Source organism: Aspergillus costaricaensis (assembly GCF_003184835.1).
Source record: "Aspergillus costaricaensis CBS 115574 unplaced genomic scaffold BO79scaffold_62, whole genome shotgun sequence".
Taxonomy (NCBI): domain Eukaryota; kingdom Fungi; phylum Ascomycota; class Eurotiomycetes; order Eurotiales; family Aspergillaceae; genus Aspergillus; species Aspergillus costaricensis.
The window spans coordinates 82,835-100,739 of NW_020291862.1; the positions used below are offsets into that span (position 1 = coordinate 82,835).

A 17,905-nucleotide genomic window follows, 5' to 3' on the forward strand; every position below is an offset into this window, starting at 1 on the left:
ACTAGTACTAATAGCACTACTCTGGAATAGAAATAACCCTCCTCAACACCTCCCCCGCCAACCACGCCCCCTCCCTCGTCCCATCCCACAACCCCATTCCGATCCCGATCCCGGGGCCAACATCCCCAGCAAGTTCATTAAACCTCCGAATCCACCCTTCCCACGTCTTCCTGGTAATAAACCTTCCCCTATCCCTATCCCCACTCTCATCTCCACCATTTGGTGGTGGTGATACAGCCAAAGGCGGAGAATTCGCCGCAGAGGTAGACGTAGAAGCAGATACAGACCCTGATTCGAATTCATCGAGGGTGAGACCTGCTACTATGTAATTATCCTTCTCTTTCTCTTTCTCTTCCTTTTCTTCTTTAGGCTTTTCTTGGTGAGAAGAAGGAGAAGGAGGGGAAGGAGGATAGGGATGGGAAGGAGTGCGAATACCCCTTCTCCGCCAGAGATGTTCACCGTAGAGAAGGGCGAGGGTCGTTGCTGTGAGGATTTGGGTGTTGTTTTGCAGATGATCATTCTTATTTTTCTTATCATGGTGATGATTCTGAGGTTGATGTGGAAGGTTCTCAAGTATCCGAAGACACGAAATCGCAAGATCATCGATCCAGGACCCGACTCCGTCGCTTTCATCCCCATCCTCATTATTATTACCATTATCATGATGATCGAATCCCCAATCATATTCATCAAACCCATACTCATAATTATCCGAGTCACTGGGGGAATGTAGTACCCCTTCTCTAGCGAGGAATGCGAGGAATGTGATGAAGTTGAGCCATGCTTGGTGGAGGACCTTTTGATCTCTTGGGTGCCATTTTTGGTGTTCTTGATGTGTATGTGTATGTGGAAAAGGGTGCAGATGCATCCCGAGCACATCTCCAAAATCATGAAATATTGATCCTACCACGTCTCGGAAATGTGGTAGGTAGGCCCATACTAAACTCTTGGTTTTTGTGGGTCGGATTGTTGATTCGGATGCCGAGGAGGGGAGTTTGGGGGGTTTGGGTCTGGGATTTTCTTCGGGTTGAGGTTGAGGTTGATTTTGAGGTTGGGGTGTGTTGGTATTGGTGTTCTTTCCTGGTTCTGATGGTATAGGATGAGGTGGTGGAGGAACAGGTGCAGCCACAGAATCATGTAAATGGCGAATATAATGCGACCCGCCCACCGTCCCATCGAGATATACACCTAGGGATGGGTGGTACAGTTCTTCTTCTTCTGTACTTTCTCCTTCATCTTCCCCTCCCCCATGCTCTTCATTCCCATTCCCATTCCCATTCTTCTCAGTAATATCCCCATTAACACCACCACCACCACCACCACCATAAGAACTATACCTCTCCCTCTCCCTTCCACCACCCACCTGCGAAGCAGCAGAATAAGAATACCTCGACCGCGTCCTCGCACGAACATGCACATGCACATCGGGCATATTCTTGATCGCGTGCATCAAGGCAATCAGTTTCTTCTGTGATGGGGTGGGTGTTTGGTGATGGGAGATGTCTGTGTCGATAGTCTCTTTCTTTATCATCTTTTCTCCCGGCTTACCACCATGACCGTTGGAAGTGATACTTATTTCAGCAGTAGCTGATGACACCATGATGTTTGTGCAGGGTAGACATCGCCCCGCGTGTAGAATACTGGCCCATAGGTCGTGGACGCATTCATCTATATCATGATTAGTATCATCGTGTGTAATTTATATAAGGTATGATGATGGCGGGTTAGGGGTGTACCTATTCCCTCCCCCCTCTTCTCCATAAACGCACTGATCTCTCCTACAGCCGTCACTACCGAGATCTCCTCCGCCAGGTACAGTTGAATAATGCCCGTGAAAGGATACAGGGATGGAGTGCCTTGGGTCCAGTTGTGGAGGGTGGCGAGGGTGTCGATTTTATGGTCCATCCCGTTCCCTCTTCCTCTCTCTCGCTACCATGTACTCTATGGTAGTTGGGAGGACATGGTGAATTATTATGTGTCTGTTTTTAGTAGTTGGAGATGTTGTATCATGTGAACTTGTGTAGCAAAAGTTAGATGGGGGTGTGTCATGATGTCATGTCATGTGATCGTTATGGCCTAAATATATACTAGTATGCTAGCTACTTGTATGTACTATGCTGGCTGGCTGGTGTTGATTATAATGTACAGGGTATCATCGCTCCGTATTTACTTATCCCTAAGGTTCATGTCCTGGCTCGTATTTGGCTTACGGATTCTCCACCTCCACCTCAGGCATCACCATGTCTAGCCCCTCTCCGAGGAAAAAGTCCAGCTCGCTGGGTCCGCCTTGCGAATGCTCGTTCTCTGCTAGCTGCTCCAGCAGACTCAGAAACGGGTCTTTTTCGCCTTCGCCTGTGCCTGTTGCAGCTCCTGCTGCCCCTGTTGCGGTGGCGCTGGAGCTGCCCTGTGACGGGGCATCCGGCGTCAGTGCCGGTCCGCCCGGAGTGGCTTCAAACGGAAACGTCGCGTATTGGGGCTGTGCGGGCGGTGTCGGTGCAGTGAATGGGTCGGAGAGGAACGGTGCAGGGGAGTTGCTCACTCCTGGTGAGAAGCCTAGACTGCTCTCTGGCAGGGCGAGCTCGGGTTGTGGCCATGTCGGCGATGGTTGGAAGCTGATGGATCCTCGGCCTTGGGAAGGTAGAGTCGATGCAGGCGGGTACATAAGTCTGTTGAAATCGGGCCGGTCAAGTGGTAATCTAAACAAGTCAGTATTATAAGTCAAATGGAGAGTGGTGGCTTACTCGTCTCCATCCACTAATCGCAAATGCGCCCCATCCACGGCTAGCCCTGGATACCGGTCCAGGAAGTCCTCGAGATGGAACACCGGGGCAAATCGCACCGGTCGCGCTGCCATTGTCCGCACCAGCTCGGCATGGCATCCTGAAATACTTTGCAGCATCTCCCGCTGGTGCTGCACCCCCGCCCAGTACTGCCGTAGCCACGACAGCTGGTGCATCTCGCGCGCGAGAAAGTCTGCGCTCGACGCAAACACTTCTCCCTCGCGCCCGTGGTAGTGGACTCCGTGTACGTGTACGGTGCCAGCCGTGCACACGCAGTATGCCACCAGGGCGGGCCACTCGATGCGTGGCGCGTGTCGGGCCAGCTCCACTAGCTCGGCGATGGCGTTGGCATGCGAGAAACAGAGCGTCGTCGCCTCGATCTGCCACGACTGGTGCTGTCCGGTGCCGCGCAGCTCGACCAGGTCGATGGGGAGGAAGGGCCGATAGAGTAGACAGTGCACGAGGTGGTAAATGAGCTTGCTCAAAAGCAGCAGCGTGCTCTCCGGATGACCGAACAGCGTTTCGATCGATGCGAACAAATCTTGTGTGCCGGCCGCCCAGAGGTCGAGTTCCTGGCGGATCTTGGATAGATTGGAGAGGGCGTGCCAGGGAAAGTGCGAATCGCCTTTGACGCCCCCCGCGGCGAGGTAGCGGTGCGTGACGCCCAGAATGCGCGTAATGTCGACCAAAAGAGCCGGGCCACCAGGGCCTTTGCGACGGTCCGGAGAGTAATGAATATTAGGGCCAACCGGGTTAAACCATTCGCCCGATTCAGACCCGCTGCCCGGAAGACGCAGGACGATGGAATGGTCGGCAATAAGACACGGTCGCTTGGAGCCACAGGTGAGAAAGCGATCCATCACGTAGACGGTCCAGAACAATCGCCGTCGCATTTCGCGTTCTGCGGCAGGCAGCGCTGCGGGTGCTTCGCGATACAAATCCAGCGCCAGTGTCATGGACACCGCATTGGCTGGGCAGTCAGTACCAGTCTGCGTCAGTAGGCGTCGCACATACCTAATACCATATAGGCTGTTTTGCCACACCCGTAGGCGAAAAAGGTATGACAGAGCAGTAGCAAAGACTGGGTCCCTTCGATGGACGGATTGTCAATATCGACCAGCCGTCTTGCCTGACGAGCATACTCCAGGCTGCCTTGCGGAGGATTCGGCGTAGTATATCTACAACATCAGCCAGAATCTCACGACCGAGGAACAATAATTACTACCTTAGGGTTAGGGCATAAATCGCCATAGACAGATGCATTGGTAATTGTCCATGCTGATGCCGTTGACGTGTGGCCGTTTCATCCAGAATCCAATACGGCTTCCCATGCAGCCGAGCAAAGTAGTTGTCCAGCATGGCATCGGGCAGCCGGTGTTGCTGCGGCTGCGATTGCGGGGGCGGGGGAAAGCCATGAGGCGCCGGGGGAAAGTGGAATGGCGTCGAGGCGGACGGCAGCAGTTGCTGGTCCAAAGATTTGATGGGAGAGGTAGCCGAGGTCGGGGAAATCGGCGAGTCTTCCTGGAGGCGCTTTTCCAGCCCGTCAACCCGTTTTAACAAGGCCTCCAGGACATCGGTTTTGGGTCCCCGCTTTTTAGGAACGGCGTCTACCAGAATGAGTAGAGTTCGGATTAACGTGGCAGGCAGAGGATCAGACCATAGATGCATGGACATTGGAAGACCTTGCAGGCCTCACAGCTGGGACGTAGACGATTACATTTGATCTGGCAATTTTGTCAGATCAAGAAGATGATGGTGATCTCACGAAAGATAATGATAATGATGTGAGTACCTTTCGCTTTCTGCAGGACTTGCAGTTCATTGATTCACGGGGTTCGGCATGGACGCGACGGGGAGTGAGACGGTCGATGCTGACCTGGGGGCGGGACATGGCATTGCCTGTGCATAGGATGGATGGAGAGGGTGAAGAGGATGGCGTGGGAGTTGGAGTTGTTGTAGTTGAGTCGTAGTGGTTGTGGGGAACTTGAAGAGAGGAAAGGATGAAATAGTCAAGGAAGAAGAAGCCGAAGCCGAAGAAGAGGAAGAGGAAGAGAGAGAAAGTGAGGGAGAAAGAAGAAAAGCGAAGTGACCCCGGATTTAAAACCAAAAGCAAACGTGGAGAAGCCGGTGGACTAAGATGGATCTGGTTAGACACTGCGAATGCGGGGAGTTTCTCTTTTCTTGCATCAGTTACTTACTACTACTAACTGATCATGTTAAGTGGTTGGTGTAATGTTAAATTCATGCATGAAGCACCAACACTCTCTGTCGGTTAAATATTCCTCGGGATTTTCCCGCTTCCAGCACGGATTCTCGTCCGCAAATCCAGCACTTCTTTCAAGGCCATCATCACTATCCAGGATAGTACCAGAATATATGGTGAACTGGTGAACATCTTGTCAGAAACTGTCGATCGCAATCTATCACCCTGCAGACCTTTCCAGTCTAGTAAGAGAAGCTATTCTGCAGCCGGCATATGCCCCGGCCCGGCACTCTTAGTATTTAATTTATTTCACTTGCCGTGATTGTTTTTAATATCCATCGTCTGTTGTAGCATGATCACACTGCATTCATCACACCATTACAAAGCAGTAGCAGCAACAATACCCCTACTCAAAGTGGATACAGTTCATTCATTTAGTATCAGACCGATTTACTCCAATTCTATATAAGAATATTCAAAACACCCGTCCCGATGCCATACGTACAAAATCAAACGGTACATTCTGTCCCACTAGCAGTCGCAGCGTCTCCACCGTCGTCCATGCATCGACATCTTCAATCCCATACGCCGTCCAGCCGGCTCGCACGGCTACCCCCACCGGATCTCCCGTGCGCTCTCCCCTGGTCAAGTCCAGGTACACTTTCCCCCGAGTCGACGGCGGCGATGTGCGTCCACTCGTCCGGTAGTGCCGCAGCAACGGCTGCACCAGCAGCGACTTCTCTGGTGGCAGCGCCGACACCATCACGAACGGCTGCTCCACCATCTTCACCGATTGGATCGACGTAAACGGCTCCAGTCCCTCCGCCAGCGGGCCGCGCGCCCGGAACCCGACCGTGTGGATCGCGCCCACTCCCAGACTGCGCAACGCAAAGATCGTCGCCGACGCTTCGCTCTCGCTCCCCGCTAAGATGATGGCTGCTCGTCCCCGGTACGCCGACGGCACATAGTCCCGCGTCAACGTCGCCCGGATTCCCTTCCATGTCGCGTTCTCTCCCATCAACTGCTGCTGCGGCGGTGCTGGCTGCTGTAGCCGGCTAGAGCCCCGCATGGCCACAATCGTGTCCACCAGTCCGATCGCCTGCGCTGCTTCGCTGATGGCCGGGATGCTGCTCGTCCCACTGGCGATCGGCGGGTGAACGGACGCTCCCCCAAAGCTCGGCTGCGTGATCACCCGCTCGATCGAGCCCGTGGGACCCCGGTCAATCGAAGTCAGTGTGTGCGGTAAACTGAGCTCATTGAAGCATTTCTCCATAAACATCGACTGCGGCGTGGATCGGAAGGACCCAATCGCGTACAGATCCCGTTTCGGAAGCTGTCCCATGATGTGGAGGGCCTCGTTGATCTCGGCGGCGGTCAGCTGGCCGGGCGCGGCAATCATCGGCAGCAGCGGATGCGTGATGGGCGAAAACACCGTATTGAGTGCACGCGAAAGCTGCCCTAGTTGGCCCATGTTGACTGCCGAGAGAAGTGGGTAGGGCCCGTAGGTCCCCTTGATCGTCGACCGGAAGTACTCCAGTTCGTAGTTGGCCTCGATCGTAGTCACCATGGCAATCATCTTGACAATGTCCGCGTACTTGGCGCTCTCCGCAAAGATCCGGGGTGCCTCTGGAGACGTCCACTTCCACGTGCCGGAGAAATCGTGGAACGCAGACATGATGATGCTGTTTCCTTTGACCTCCGACAACCGTCTCCGGATGTCTTCGGGCAGCCACAGCTCCACATCAATGTACTCCACTCCCCACTGAATCGCCCGCCGCAGATACTTGTAGAAGAGCATCGGGTCATCCATTGGGAATTTGCCGTTCTCCTTGGTGCATCGAGTGGTAAAAATAATGGGCAACTCCGTATGCTGCCGAAGCAACATCAGCTGCTGCCCTACGTAGCGAAGGCTCGGCACCGACACCTCTGCCCCCTGGGGTGGTTCAGGATCAACCAGCAGATCCACGCGGATTTCGACGGCATCCGACCCCACAGAGAGAATGTCGAGGTTAGGCAGGGCCGCATGCACATCCGGGAATGTCGTGGAGATGAAGTTGGTCCGGTTTTTGGTTTTCAGGTCCTCATGCGGCCGAGTCTGGCCCAGAATCAGCGACAAGAAGCGAGTCAGGTCGCGGCGAAAGAAGGGACTGCGCAGAGAGTAGAGGAACTCATAATGGCAGCGCTCGGTGAGTGCGTCATCCGGAAACGATCCATCGTCGACACAATGCGTATTGACCAGAATACAGGACGCCGGGTCATCCACTTGCAAGCTTGCAATCGAATCTTCCGTGGCGAGAAACCCTACGACGACGGCGTTGCTGCCTGGGCCAAACGTAGACAGTGAGGTTTCGGTAGTCCATGGCTTGCCGAGGATATCCGCAACCACTTGAACGATGGCCTCCTGCCCCGGACTGTAGACTGTAACGACCGTCCGTGCAGGCTCCGGGGGCACGGTTAGCGAAGAAAAAGCAGAAGATGTGGTAGAGCCTTTGAGAGCCGTGAGGGATGAAGTAGCGGCATCAGCCAAGAGTGTCATCCCCATGGGCTGATGAAGGGCTGTCTGCATCATCTCATTGCATATGCAGTATACTGCTCCTTCTCATACTTGGATGCGACCGTTGGATGTCGAAAAAAAGATACGTCACGTTGACTCTCCCGTCGATCGCGGAGAAGAGATCACGGAACAAATCAACAGCGGACGTAGTAGTATATAACAGTAAGAGTAGTACTAGCAGCAGTAGCAGCAGTAGTAAGTCAAGACCGGTTATAGATGTAGTATGTATGTACTGTATGTGGCATTGATGGACCCCAACCAAACTCGGGAAAGTGATATCTGCACCAGAGCCGAGTACACCGACAGACAACCCCAAGCCCAAGAAAGACAAGGAGGGAGAGTCAAGTACTACTAAGAACGGAGCGCCGGCGGAAAGACAGACAGCGTCGGGGCTTAGCGTTTAATAGCCGGAAAGTCGGAGTCAAAATGCAGCAGAATGGTTTAGGGGCTTCACGCCGATCAACAGAGTTTCAAGACAGTGTGGAAGAGGGGGGAAGCAGGAGACAATGTAGAGAAGATCTGGAGAGAAGGAACGACATCTGCTCGGGAAGAGATGAGAAGGGATTCAGCCGATAAAGGGAGCAGATCGAGATGAGGGAGAGAGCGGGTAGAGAGCAGGAGACTTGGAGAATTGCTGGAGACTAGCAGTCAAGATGGCATGGATCATTGGCGATGGAGAAAAGAATCGAGGAATTTCCCCGGAATCCCAACTCCGCCTACCGGGGGGGCGGAGGCCATTTCTCCGCCAATCACGGGTGGGACTCGTCCTCTCCCGTTTCCCCAGCCTCAAAAGAGTTCACCTGATACTTGCTACTAGTATTCTTCCGACAAACAATCAATCCTACTCCATGGATTACTACGGAGTAAGTAGATACTACTGTACATGCTCTTCCATCTCGTTTCTACTTCCTGGGCAGGGTCTGGTAGACAAGATTCTAGATTAACTTCAGTAACAGTCCGTCCACATCCATTTACATCAAACCTACAATATCTCCACGCTGTCGATCGGTTTCCTCACCCCAGATCCAGGCAGCATCCAAGCATCCCAGCATCTCCATCTATTGGACACGGTCGCGTCTATCAGGATGATCTGTCTCACCAGCCATCACCCCTCAAGCTCCCATGATACGAGGAAAAAACCCCTCCCATAGCGTTATCTACACCCCTTCTTGTTGGTTCGGACATGCCCACCTGCCGCAGTTCCCTGGCCGGGGAGTAACCCGGCGTCGTACCCCGTAGGCCAATTGACGTTGCATCGTTCATAAAAACTGGCCGCCATCTCCACCTTCCTGCTGCATCGCATCTTCCTGCTGCATCATAGCTGACCTTAGTCCCCGGATGCTCCGGCCAGCTGGCCTGGACAATCAGCCTTACAGCCAGGGCCGACGCCCATATTCTACAAAGTACTTCATCAAGGCAATGCATATCGGTGTACCACAGGTGGCAAATGATCAATTGGTGCAGAAGGAACCTTATGTAACATGACGGCTGAATCCACCAATAGTCCAGAAAGGCACTCGAATAGATTAAAAGAAATACCAGCCAATCAAAAGGGGGTATTGGAAAGAAACAAAAACCAAAATGCTCTCGAAAAAGACAACAAAGAAGTTCGAATAATGACACCAGGTAAGAAATGCATACCTGTGCCAGCATCGGTGGATGCTCGTTCATGTTCAGGCAATTGGGTTCAGCGCAGCATATGTATGGGGGAGGTATGTGGTAGTTATGTGTACATGGATGCATATGATGTATGTACTCCGTGACTGCAAAGCCAGGTGTGACTGGCAAGCCAGACAATCATTATTATGCTCGTCGCAAACTGAAGGCGTCATGGTATTTAATGATCCCGGGCGATCATGCCTCAACATGAGCGGCCCATTCACGTGAAGCTATAGATCACCCGAGGCCTTCGATCCATGGCATTCAGTCAGACGTCTGATTTTTAGTAAGCAATAAACCTGGTTTGCAGACCAGATGCTGCAATCCAGGGGTTATGTTGCGACGGGATCTGAGGCACGGTGCGACGAGTGTTTCAAACACGGTCGCGGGCCACTCGTAAGTGATATTCGATAATAGTAACCCACCGCACGTATCCACATGTCTCTACTCGCATGCAACAGCAATAGGTCCGGACCAAGAGATACAACATGAGATACGTGGCGGTCTGGTGTCACACGGGGCCGTGCCATATCCAATGGTGATCTTTCGGAATGTGCACTCCACCAATGTGATGCTCCCTCCTTAAGGGGGTGATATGGCAAGCCCATTCATGAGCTTGGGAAGCGGCTTTCTGCGTGCAGTATTTGCCGTCTTCGAGACCCGAGGCGCTCCATGGATCATGCGGGGTTCCTTCATCAGACTGTTATCGAGCTTCGCCGGTGCTGTCATTTGATGCTTTGGTTAGCTCGAGACACAAGAGGGAAAGGACGGGCCACAAACCTCGTGAGACTAGCCGGCTATAGTCCCCGGACATGGTGTTCTGGCTCCTACTACCCCCTCCGAAGGATGTGGCGCTCGCGGTTCTCCAGAGGTGGTTTGACGTGTCAGATAGGAAATCGGTCATACTACGACCGGAGAAAATAGAGGATCGGCCCCGATTGCGCTTGGACAGAATGATCTCATCAAACAGGGTCATCCGAGGGTCTCGCGACTTGGGATTCGCTCTCTCCCGTTCGCTGATGAACTCGTTAAAGCCTAGTGACACGTCAGCAATTGCGACCATCAGCTCGTAAGCCACTGTGTCTTACCTTGTGTCTGTTGCAGGACAGCAATATATTCCGCATGCTCCCCGGGCAAGCTCTTCATGAAGGCTTCCATGTTGAAGTTGTATGTCAACCCAGCTTTCTTTTTGTCACCAGTGGCGGGCTGAAGGAACTTCTTGTATGTGTAAAACAGGCTGGCAAAGCATCGGACAAACGCAGCGCGAACTTGCTCGGGGTGGAAGGCGGCCGGACACACAAGGCATATCTGGAGGGCGCACCGGTTGTGTACCACTGTCTTACAGGCGGTACACTTGTACATGTTTTCTTCTGCCTGGTCATCACAAATTGCACAGGTGGCCTTGTCGTCCCACGGCTGTACTTGCAAGCAATGTCCCTCCACCCAGCAGGTACCCTCTGCGTTGTGAATGGGCTGCGCGGAGGCCTGGGGCACTATCGTCGACGCAGCGACTGTGGACTGTGCATACACCGAAGGTGCATAGGTGGAACCCGGGTTATAGTCGGTGTTCAACGTAGTTACAGACAGATTGGGTGCGTGGCCGAGGAAGGGAGCACTGGGCCGGCGTGGAACACCGGTACGCATGTCCATCCCGAACGAGGAGCTACGCCGAGATGCTGCATCAAAGTGGCCGGAACGTTTCTCGCGCAGCGATGCCTGTAATGTCGTACCGGAATCAGCACGGGAGCCGGAGACCGACGGGAAATGGCCGGACGTGGGCGAGATGTCTCTGGGAGACGGCGGGGAGCCGGTCTTATGCGTGGAGCCAGTTCCCGGTCGGTCTAGGCCCTTGGACGAATACCCCCTTGAAGCAGCCTGCTCATAGCGAGCATGCAGGTAGGCGTTGAAGATGAGTGGGGGCTGGGTATTCGGGGTTACAGAAGTGGCTCCGAAAGCGCTCGAGTTGAGACTGACGTACTTCGCCAACTGGGTAGATTGAGCCTTGGACGAGAAAATAGAGGAATTCTCCGACATGAATGAATCGAAGGGGTACGTTTCCACGGCATATGCGGGTGGCCCAGTGGGTACTCCGCACCGACTGTGATGAGGAGCAGCCAGCTGAAGCAAGGAAAGTAGCTTTCTGCGCTGATGACGAGGGAGAGGGGTTGGTTGGACAGTGCTTTCGATAAGGTCGGCATCCAGGTCGACCAACACAAAGTCATCTGATGGAAGCTCGACCTTCTCATAACGACGCTCAATACCTACAATGTAGGGACAAGGGGCTTCCAGAGCCTGGATGAGTCGTGCGGGCAGGATGGGAATAAGCACACCGGCCCACTGCAGTGGGAACAACAGGTCAACGATGGCCTTAGTCGCCAGGTACAGCATCGATGTGTGGGATGACAAGAGGATAATGCGCGACTCCGTGAGAGCGTACTCGAACAAGATCATGATGTTCTGTAACGATAGGGCCCGGAAGAGCGCATAGAGGTCGGTGTTTCGAGAGCCCGGCAGCTCATTGGCAGCCTCCTTGCGAGCAAAAAGACGCAACTCACGCACCGCAAGCTCCACCTGCGTCTTGGACGAGTTGGGACTGAATGCCTCAGTACACAGGTTCATCACATATCGCTCCAGGGGTTGCCAGATGCCCATGCGTGGGGAGCTTGGGGGAATCCGCTGGAGGCTGCCGTCCGTCATCGGAACAACAACAGCCTTCAGCCATTCCTTCCAAAAGCTGGTCATATTTTCCTCTCGGCCCAGGATACCGTAGGCGCGGGGAATCCAGAATCCAGTATCCCCATCTGTCAAACCCTCGATCTTCGATGCTGCACCGTGACGGACTGGCCGCAAAAGATCAGTCATCAAGGTGATCTTCTCTTCTACGGCACTAATCTCATCTTCCAGCTGCTCTCGCGACTCTGACCCTGAAGGAACGGTGGGTAGCTGAGCGAGAAGCCTAGAAAGTTTAGCTCGCTCACTTGCCAGCCTCTCACCCAGACTTGCCGCCAACTCCCTCTCTTCATCGGTCATGTTGTCCTTCCGCCACTCCTCGCAGCGCTTCTCGAGTTCTTCGGCCGCTCGCTGGTTGAGTGGGATCCAGATGATGAGACAGATGGCGTGCAAGCGTGAGCCGTTATCAGTAGTCATGACGAAGCCGTGCCAGGTGGATCGCGGCCTTTGGTCCGACGAGACTATATTGATGTCGTTCGGAAAAGCAAACATGGGTACATAGTCCGGGAAATTTCCTCGCAGCTTCAGTTCGTCGGACATGCCCTTTGTCGGATACCGGTCGAGCAGGACGGGCTCGAACCTCCGCTTTAGGGGGTGCATGGTGGGGGAGATTTCGAGCGGTTGCGGGACAGGTATCACGGAGTTGTAGTTACTCAGACGTCGCGAGGTACGGATAGATGCTGTAATTGTCCGCCGTTAGCCATCTATATTCTATACTCCCTATTGTCGGCCTCCCCCTTCATTTACCCCACCAGGATCTCTACTCACCTTGACGAGCAATCGACGGTTGCCTCTTCATACTGTTCATATCGCGGAATGCCATATGTCGCCGCACACTACCTATGCTAGACCGGAGCAGGCCCGCAGGCTGTGGGGTCTCCTCGGAGACGATCTTCTGGGTGCGTAATCTGGATCTGGGACGAGTCGAGGGGGTGATTGCGCCCGCGCTGACATTGAGATCCGACAGAAACGACTCCCTCTCCGACGCGAACTTGAACAGCGCTTTGTCAAAGTCGAAGTCTTCGAGAAAGGAGGAGCCCCGGGGAGAAGGGGCACCCTTGATTGTCATACTGCTGCGGTTGCTGTGGGTGCCATTCTCGTTGGGTTCGGGATCGACCGAGCGCATGGAGAAGCGCTGGAAGGAGGTACGGTTTCCCGCCATGGAGATGGGACGGGAGAGACTGTCCAGATGGGAATCCTCCTCGGCATCGGCATCTTCCTCGATGGTATCTGTAACGGCGGGGCCCGGTGAAGTGGCATTGTTGGCACGGTACTCATCCCCTAATTTGCGATAGGTTTCCAAGACCTCTGTTCCATCGACACCAGCAATCCAGAAGTAGTCGGCGAGCGGGGTGGTGGACGCTTCGGGCGGGGAAGAGGAGGAAGAGGAGGAGGAAAAAGGCATCTCGTCGAATCGTCGCTGAGAGATCGCAGGGTTGTACTCATCAATCGTCACAATTCGTCGGGGTCGTCACAGCATGGAGTAAATGCAATTGCTAGATGTTCTGAATTTCCCAGGAACATCAACAGTGAGGAGGGAGGGGGAGAGAATTTGCAGAAATTAGGGGGGGTTGTGTTGCAGAATCACGGGCGGGTGGTGAAGAGAGTAGTAGTAGTATTAGCAACTAGAACGCATAAGTCTAGAAATGCGACGCTGTCGCGAACGCGAACGGGCAGGATGGCTGGGGCTCTCAAGCGTCGGTGCAGATGCAAAGAGGGGAATAGAAGGACGAATTGCAGAAAGGCAGATGCTGAAAAGAGGAGACGATCTGAAAGGTTGATCTACGCATTGACAAGAAAAAAAGGAGTGTCGGTTAGTGGAGGAGGAGGGAGGGAGGGAGGGAGGGAGAGCCAGCGAGAGCGAGAGCGAGAGAGAGCGGAAGAGAGACAGGTGAGGGGGCCAAGAGGGAAAGGGAAAAAGAGAGACAAACTGGAAAAAGGAGGAATGCTTTGACAGGTGTCTCTTTGTGTAGGAATGGGAAGAAAGTTAAGTTATGGTTCCTTAATTTTTTAAAAAGACCCCTAACCTTCTTCATTTTTCCTTTTTTTCTACTTTTGAATATTATTATTATTTTTTATTCTTTTAATTCTTGCTTGACTTCAATGGTCATGAATTTCTTCTGCCTTAAATTTTTATAATACAATTTTTTTTTATTTTTCGAACTAGACTCACTACGCAGACGGATGGTTGCGTAGACACTGGGAAGGGGGGAAAGCGAAACGGCTGCCAAAAGTCCAATCCAGCCCCGGCACCCCCCGTGTGTTCCCCCCCTCCTCCCTCCTACTTCCTCCTTACCCTTCACGGTTGATCTGCTACTAGTAGACGGTCCGACTGCTACTACACACTGTCTGTCTACACCCTCCCCTGCGCTCTCCTGCGCACACGCACTACAACCACAGCCGTCACTTCCTTCAATCTTCCCTTTACTAAATTATTTAGTGGAGTCTTCTCCTACAGGTCGATCCGAGATTCCACATCTATTAAATTCAGGAAAAAGAAAAGAAACTTATAAAAAGAAAGTCTACCAAATGGTTGGAATATCAACTATATGTGGATCATGTCAAACAAAGAAGATGGTCGGAAAAGGGAGAGGCGATAGAAGCAGGCAGAGCAAAAGCAATTTGCAGCCAGAGAAAAGAAAATAACAAATAAACGTGCAGCTCTGCCCAGATTGGTACCGGAATACAACGAGTCGGTGGGACATCCTGCTGCTACTACGGAGTACTACTGCCGCTCACCTACTATTTAGTAGGCAGACGCAGTTCCCAGGTACCAACAACCTTTTTTACTACCCCCCAAAGTCCCGGGCGCGACCATGAACTACTGCAAGTGTGCATGGTTGGGTGCGTCCCGCCAACCACCATCCGCAGCCGCGCAGCAACTCCCGCATCAGCTGTGTTACGAGGATCCGCTTGCTTGCTTGGTCCGGGCAGAAAAAAAGGAAAGCAAGGTATCTGATAGGACGGGCCAATACTTGGTGCAGCTGCCGCTGCTTCCTCCTACCAAGGACTACTGTGATACTCGGTATAACTGCTGAGAGGTATGCACATAACTCACTGAGTACAGCTAGGCATCCGGAGCACAGAGGAACTTGCATCCTCATCTGTGAGGGACAGGTACGGCAGCATATCAATCGCTGGGCCCTCAGTGGATCCCGTCGCGCACAAATGGCTTGGCTCACCGGCATCTCTTTGCTCCTGAATGGTCCTCGTTGGATCGCTGCAAGAGAACTACCGTTCGGAATAACCATGGAAAACACAGACCATTACGTCTTCTCTTATCGTTACGGCCGCCGAGGGTTGAAGCTTGGGGCTGAGAAAGAGGCCATGTGGAGCACTTCGAAGAAAATGCGGGATTTCGAGGCCACTATGGTAATTATTGTTATTCTTATTATACATCCGTTGGACACACAGTTATCGCTCCTCTCATTGTTTGTGTCCGACCGACAGGCTCGACCGTGCAGTAAATCGAAGGCTAATTCCATACGCACACGCACACAGCCAGCCTCCTGCTAAGCTGTGCCTGGGGCGAAGGAAGTACGGAGACTAAAGGTAGCAACATCGGAGTTCCTAAATAGGTAGGTAAGTGCCAACCAGAGTTCGGAGATCGCCATGACAAACGATGATTGGAGGACCAGCAACGCAGCCTTGAATCCCATGGATCCAGAATTGTTAGAGCTGAAACTGGAGGGCGGTTCCTGAAAGGGGGAAAAGGGTGCGGTTATCTCTGGACCAAGACAGCCGAGGTTCTCACTTCCGCATTGTGGGATTAATTGCAAAGGACCGAAGCGCATACCAACCCAATTTCTTTTAACAAGATAACTCACTGATATTGTGGGTACACAAATTTCAGCACGATTCTGGGTGCATATTTTTCATATTTACCTCAGACAAAAGAAAGGAGGTGGATCCTCTGGATTCTCGCACCCGACCACCCGAGAACTCCAAGTCGAAATGGCCCGGGGTTGCGTTGATGATCGATGTGGAGCCGAAGCAATGACGATAATCCGGTGCCAAAATCTATTTCGCCGGTCGACACCCGAGACGAGACCAGATATTAATTTTGAGCAGATAAATGATGAATTTCAATCAAATATTATTACGATGAACACTATCCTTATATTGTCGAGACATGGATTCGTTCTCAAACTCACGCACCTTACCCAATGGGGTAACATCACACCGTCACAGAATAGATAAGACACCGGCATAGATTGAGGAACCAGTTTCACCATTTTAAACTTAATCCAACCAGTGCCCCTTAACTCCGGCTTCATAGGGCTCAGCGTAAGAAGAAAACCTCATACATATTACCAAATCAAATCCCGTATACTACTATCTATATAGGGAAAACAAGCCACCACTCACTCACTCACTCACCTCAGGCCGCCACCAAACACTAAGGTATGTACCCACCACCACCACCAAAGGCAAAAAGAAATTTCATAAATCCAGTGGCTAGTACAGTAAGTAGACCAAACCCTGCAGCAATCAATGTGTAGGTTTTCATCATACATGCATACAATCTAAACCACAAATGGACAACAGCAATTTCAGCCTCCCAGCCCAGCCCATCTTTACTTCTTAAGAAAGAAAGACGGGAAAAGAAGATAAAGAAAAGCAAAGAAAAAGAAACCAAAGAGAAAGTTCCAATAATGGTTCCTTGCATAGCCCTACTTCCCCGGACTTGCTTACCCGCATGATTGATGCAGTAGACCAACCAAGCCAAGCCCAAACCAACCAAGCATTTTACAGTAGTCAGTTAGTTGGTTGGTTGCTTCAGATTATTCTCTATTTTCACTTGATTTTTCAAGCCCTACGCAGCTTGCCTTGTGGACTCAAAAGAGAAGAAACGAAAAGAAAAGAAACTCGGTGATGTTCCGACCGATTTACTTACTGTTATCTACACTGACTACGACGCTACGGAGTATTCATTACGGCTTGAGGGATCTCTTTTCGCCATTTGATGTTAACATTTTCCCTAGACTATTCTACCCTCTTCTACGGGGCATAGATATTTTCATAAATACCACTTACCTACTAAACCCCACCTTATTCAATATCAATTACTATACTATCTAGAACCCCGTCCCGCAGTGGACGGACATTTGACACCTCTGACAGGGACGGAGAGAAAGAGAGAGGGAGGAGGGGCGGTGACTAAACCAATTCGAACATGTAGTTACATAATAATTCCTACGTAGTAAAATTAGAGGATAACCTAACAACAAATTTAAACTTTTATCTAGCTGTTTTGCAGATAGAGTAATTAATTTTTAGTCAGTAGATAAGTACTTAGAAGTTGAAGAAAGGGGTCGGTCGGTCGGTCGGTCGGTGATGGAGTCAGTGTGTGAGAGGTTGGTTGGGACGGAACAACAGCACCCGCAGCACCACACACACACACCGTATAGTATACAGCAGCCCAGCCCAGCCTGTAAGGCAGAGCAGTTGCATGGTCTGGACCTTGATCAGCCCACTGACTGACTGACTGACTGACTATCATCCAGTGTACGGGTATGGATAAATTATCCGTGTTATCCCTTATTATAGCCATGATGTCTTTGATTTTCTAGACATACCATGTTAACTAACTGTCGGGAGGGAGGGAGAGAAAGAAGAACGCCAGCGAGTCAAGTTAAGACATACTAACTAAGTACTAATTATATCCTCCCCAGAATTGAATGCCATTGTCAGGGATTCTCTTTTCCTTTCTTTGGCATCCATGCAAGGCCAAGAAAAAACCCAAAGTAAATAAAATAATCCCAGCGAAATCCAATCCAACTCTAGCCTAGCCTAGTCTATTCTTCTTCTTCTTTCTTTTCTCTCTGCGGGGGCTAGAACATCCAAATGCCGAATAACCCATCCGTCAACCTGCCACTCAGTAGTAAAACAGCCTGGTTCTATTTTATTCTATGGAGTACGTACGTATTCTATTCATTCTCTAGGAGTGGACACCTGACAACAACTTGGTTTTTTTCT

At 51.8% G+C, this 17,905-nt stretch overlaps 5 protein-coding genes across 5 annotated transcripts; 1 reads left to right on the top strand and 4 right to left on the bottom strand.

The window, feature by feature from the left end:
• Positions 1 to 16: 16 nt before the first annotated feature.
• On the bottom strand, positions 17 to 1,905 carry BO79DRAFT_241402 (uncharacterized protein; the record flags this gene model as incomplete). The annotated part of the gene is made up of 3 exons (XM_025685117.1): positions 17 to 1,188; positions 1,225 to 1,668; positions 1,737 to 1,905. The coding sequence occupies 3 exons, from the start codon at positions 1,903 to 1,905 to the stop codon at positions 17 to 19; spliced, it is 1,785 nt and encodes a 594-aa protein (XP_025534000.1).
• A 171-nt stretch (positions 1,906 to 2,076) lies between these two features.
• On the bottom strand, positions 2,077 to 4,804 carry BO79DRAFT_212105 (transcription factor domain-containing protein). The gene is made up of 6 exons (XM_025683142.1): positions 4,573 to 4,804; positions 4,438 to 4,504; positions 4,006 to 4,387; positions 3,795 to 3,958; positions 2,742 to 3,750; positions 2,077 to 2,696 (listed from the first exon to the last, which is right to left on the bottom strand). The coding sequence occupies exons 1-6, from the start codon at positions 4,669 to 4,671 to the stop codon at positions 2,207 to 2,209; spliced, it is 2,211 nt and encodes a 736-aa protein (XP_025534001.1). The 5' UTR covers positions 4,672 to 4,804; the 3' UTR covers positions 2,077 to 2,206.
• Positions 4,805 to 5,311: 507 nt separating this feature from the next.
• Positions 5,312 to 7,552, bottom strand: BO79DRAFT_222810 (type I 3-dehydroquinate dehydratase; the record flags this gene model as incomplete). The annotated part of the gene is made up of 2 exons (XM_025683572.1): positions 5,312 to 5,344; positions 5,489 to 7,552. 2 exons carry the CDS (start codon positions 7,550 to 7,552, stop codon positions 5,312 to 5,314), a joined length of 2,097 nt encoding a protein of 698 aa, XP_025534002.1.
• A 1,977-nt stretch (positions 7,553 to 9,529) lies between these two features.
• On the bottom strand, positions 9,530 to 13,519 carry BO79DRAFT_73326 (dDENN domain protein). The gene is made up of 4 exons (XM_025689670.1): positions 12,695 to 13,519; positions 10,285 to 12,606; positions 9,977 to 10,231; positions 9,530 to 9,918 (listed from the first exon to the last, which is right to left on the bottom strand). Exons 1-4 carry the CDS (start codon positions 13,329 to 13,331, stop codon positions 9,779 to 9,781), a joined length of 3,354 nt encoding a protein of 1,117 aa, XP_025534003.1. The 5' UTR covers positions 13,332 to 13,519; the 3' UTR covers positions 9,530 to 9,778.
• A 1,223-nt stretch (positions 13,520 to 14,742) lies between these two features.
• Positions 14,743 to 15,476, top strand: BO79DRAFT_279059 (uncharacterized protein; the record flags this gene model as incomplete). The annotated part of the gene is made up of 4 exons (XM_025687941.1): positions 14,743 to 14,877; positions 14,966 to 14,967; positions 15,013 to 15,339; positions 15,428 to 15,476. The coding sequence occupies 4 exons, from the start codon at positions 14,743 to 14,745 to the stop codon at positions 15,474 to 15,476; spliced, it is 513 nt and encodes a 170-aa protein (XP_025534004.1).
• Between the last annotated feature and the right edge of the window lie 2,429 nt (positions 15,477 to 17,905).

Bases quoted from the DNA above. Each gene is read 5' to 3' on its own strand.
- BO79DRAFT_212105 (XM_025683142.1), bottom strand. From the start codon at position 4,671: ATGTCCCGCCCCCAGGTCAGCATCGACCGTCTCACTCCCCGTCGCGTC. The intron at 4,505-4,572 runs GTACTCACATCA...CAAAATTGCCAG, and splicing joins AGTCCTGCAGAAAGCGAAAG to ATCAAATGTAATCGTCTACG. The intron at 2,697-2,741 runs GTAAGCCACCAC...TGACTTGTTTAG, and splicing joins CGATTAGTGGATGGAGACGA to ATTACCACTTGACCGGCCCG.
- BO79DRAFT_73326 (XM_025689670.1), bottom strand. From the start codon at position 13,331: ATGCCTTTTTCCTCCTCCTCTTCCTCCTCTTCCCCGCCCGAAGCGTCC. The intron at 10,232-10,284 runs GTAAGACACAGT...ACGTGTCACTAG, and splicing joins TGTCCTGCAACAGACACAAG to GCTTTAACGAGTTCATCAGC. The intron at 9,919-9,976 runs GTTTGTGGCCCG...ATCAAATGACAG, and splicing joins TAGCCGGCTAGTCTCACGAG to CACCGGCGAAGCTCGATAAC.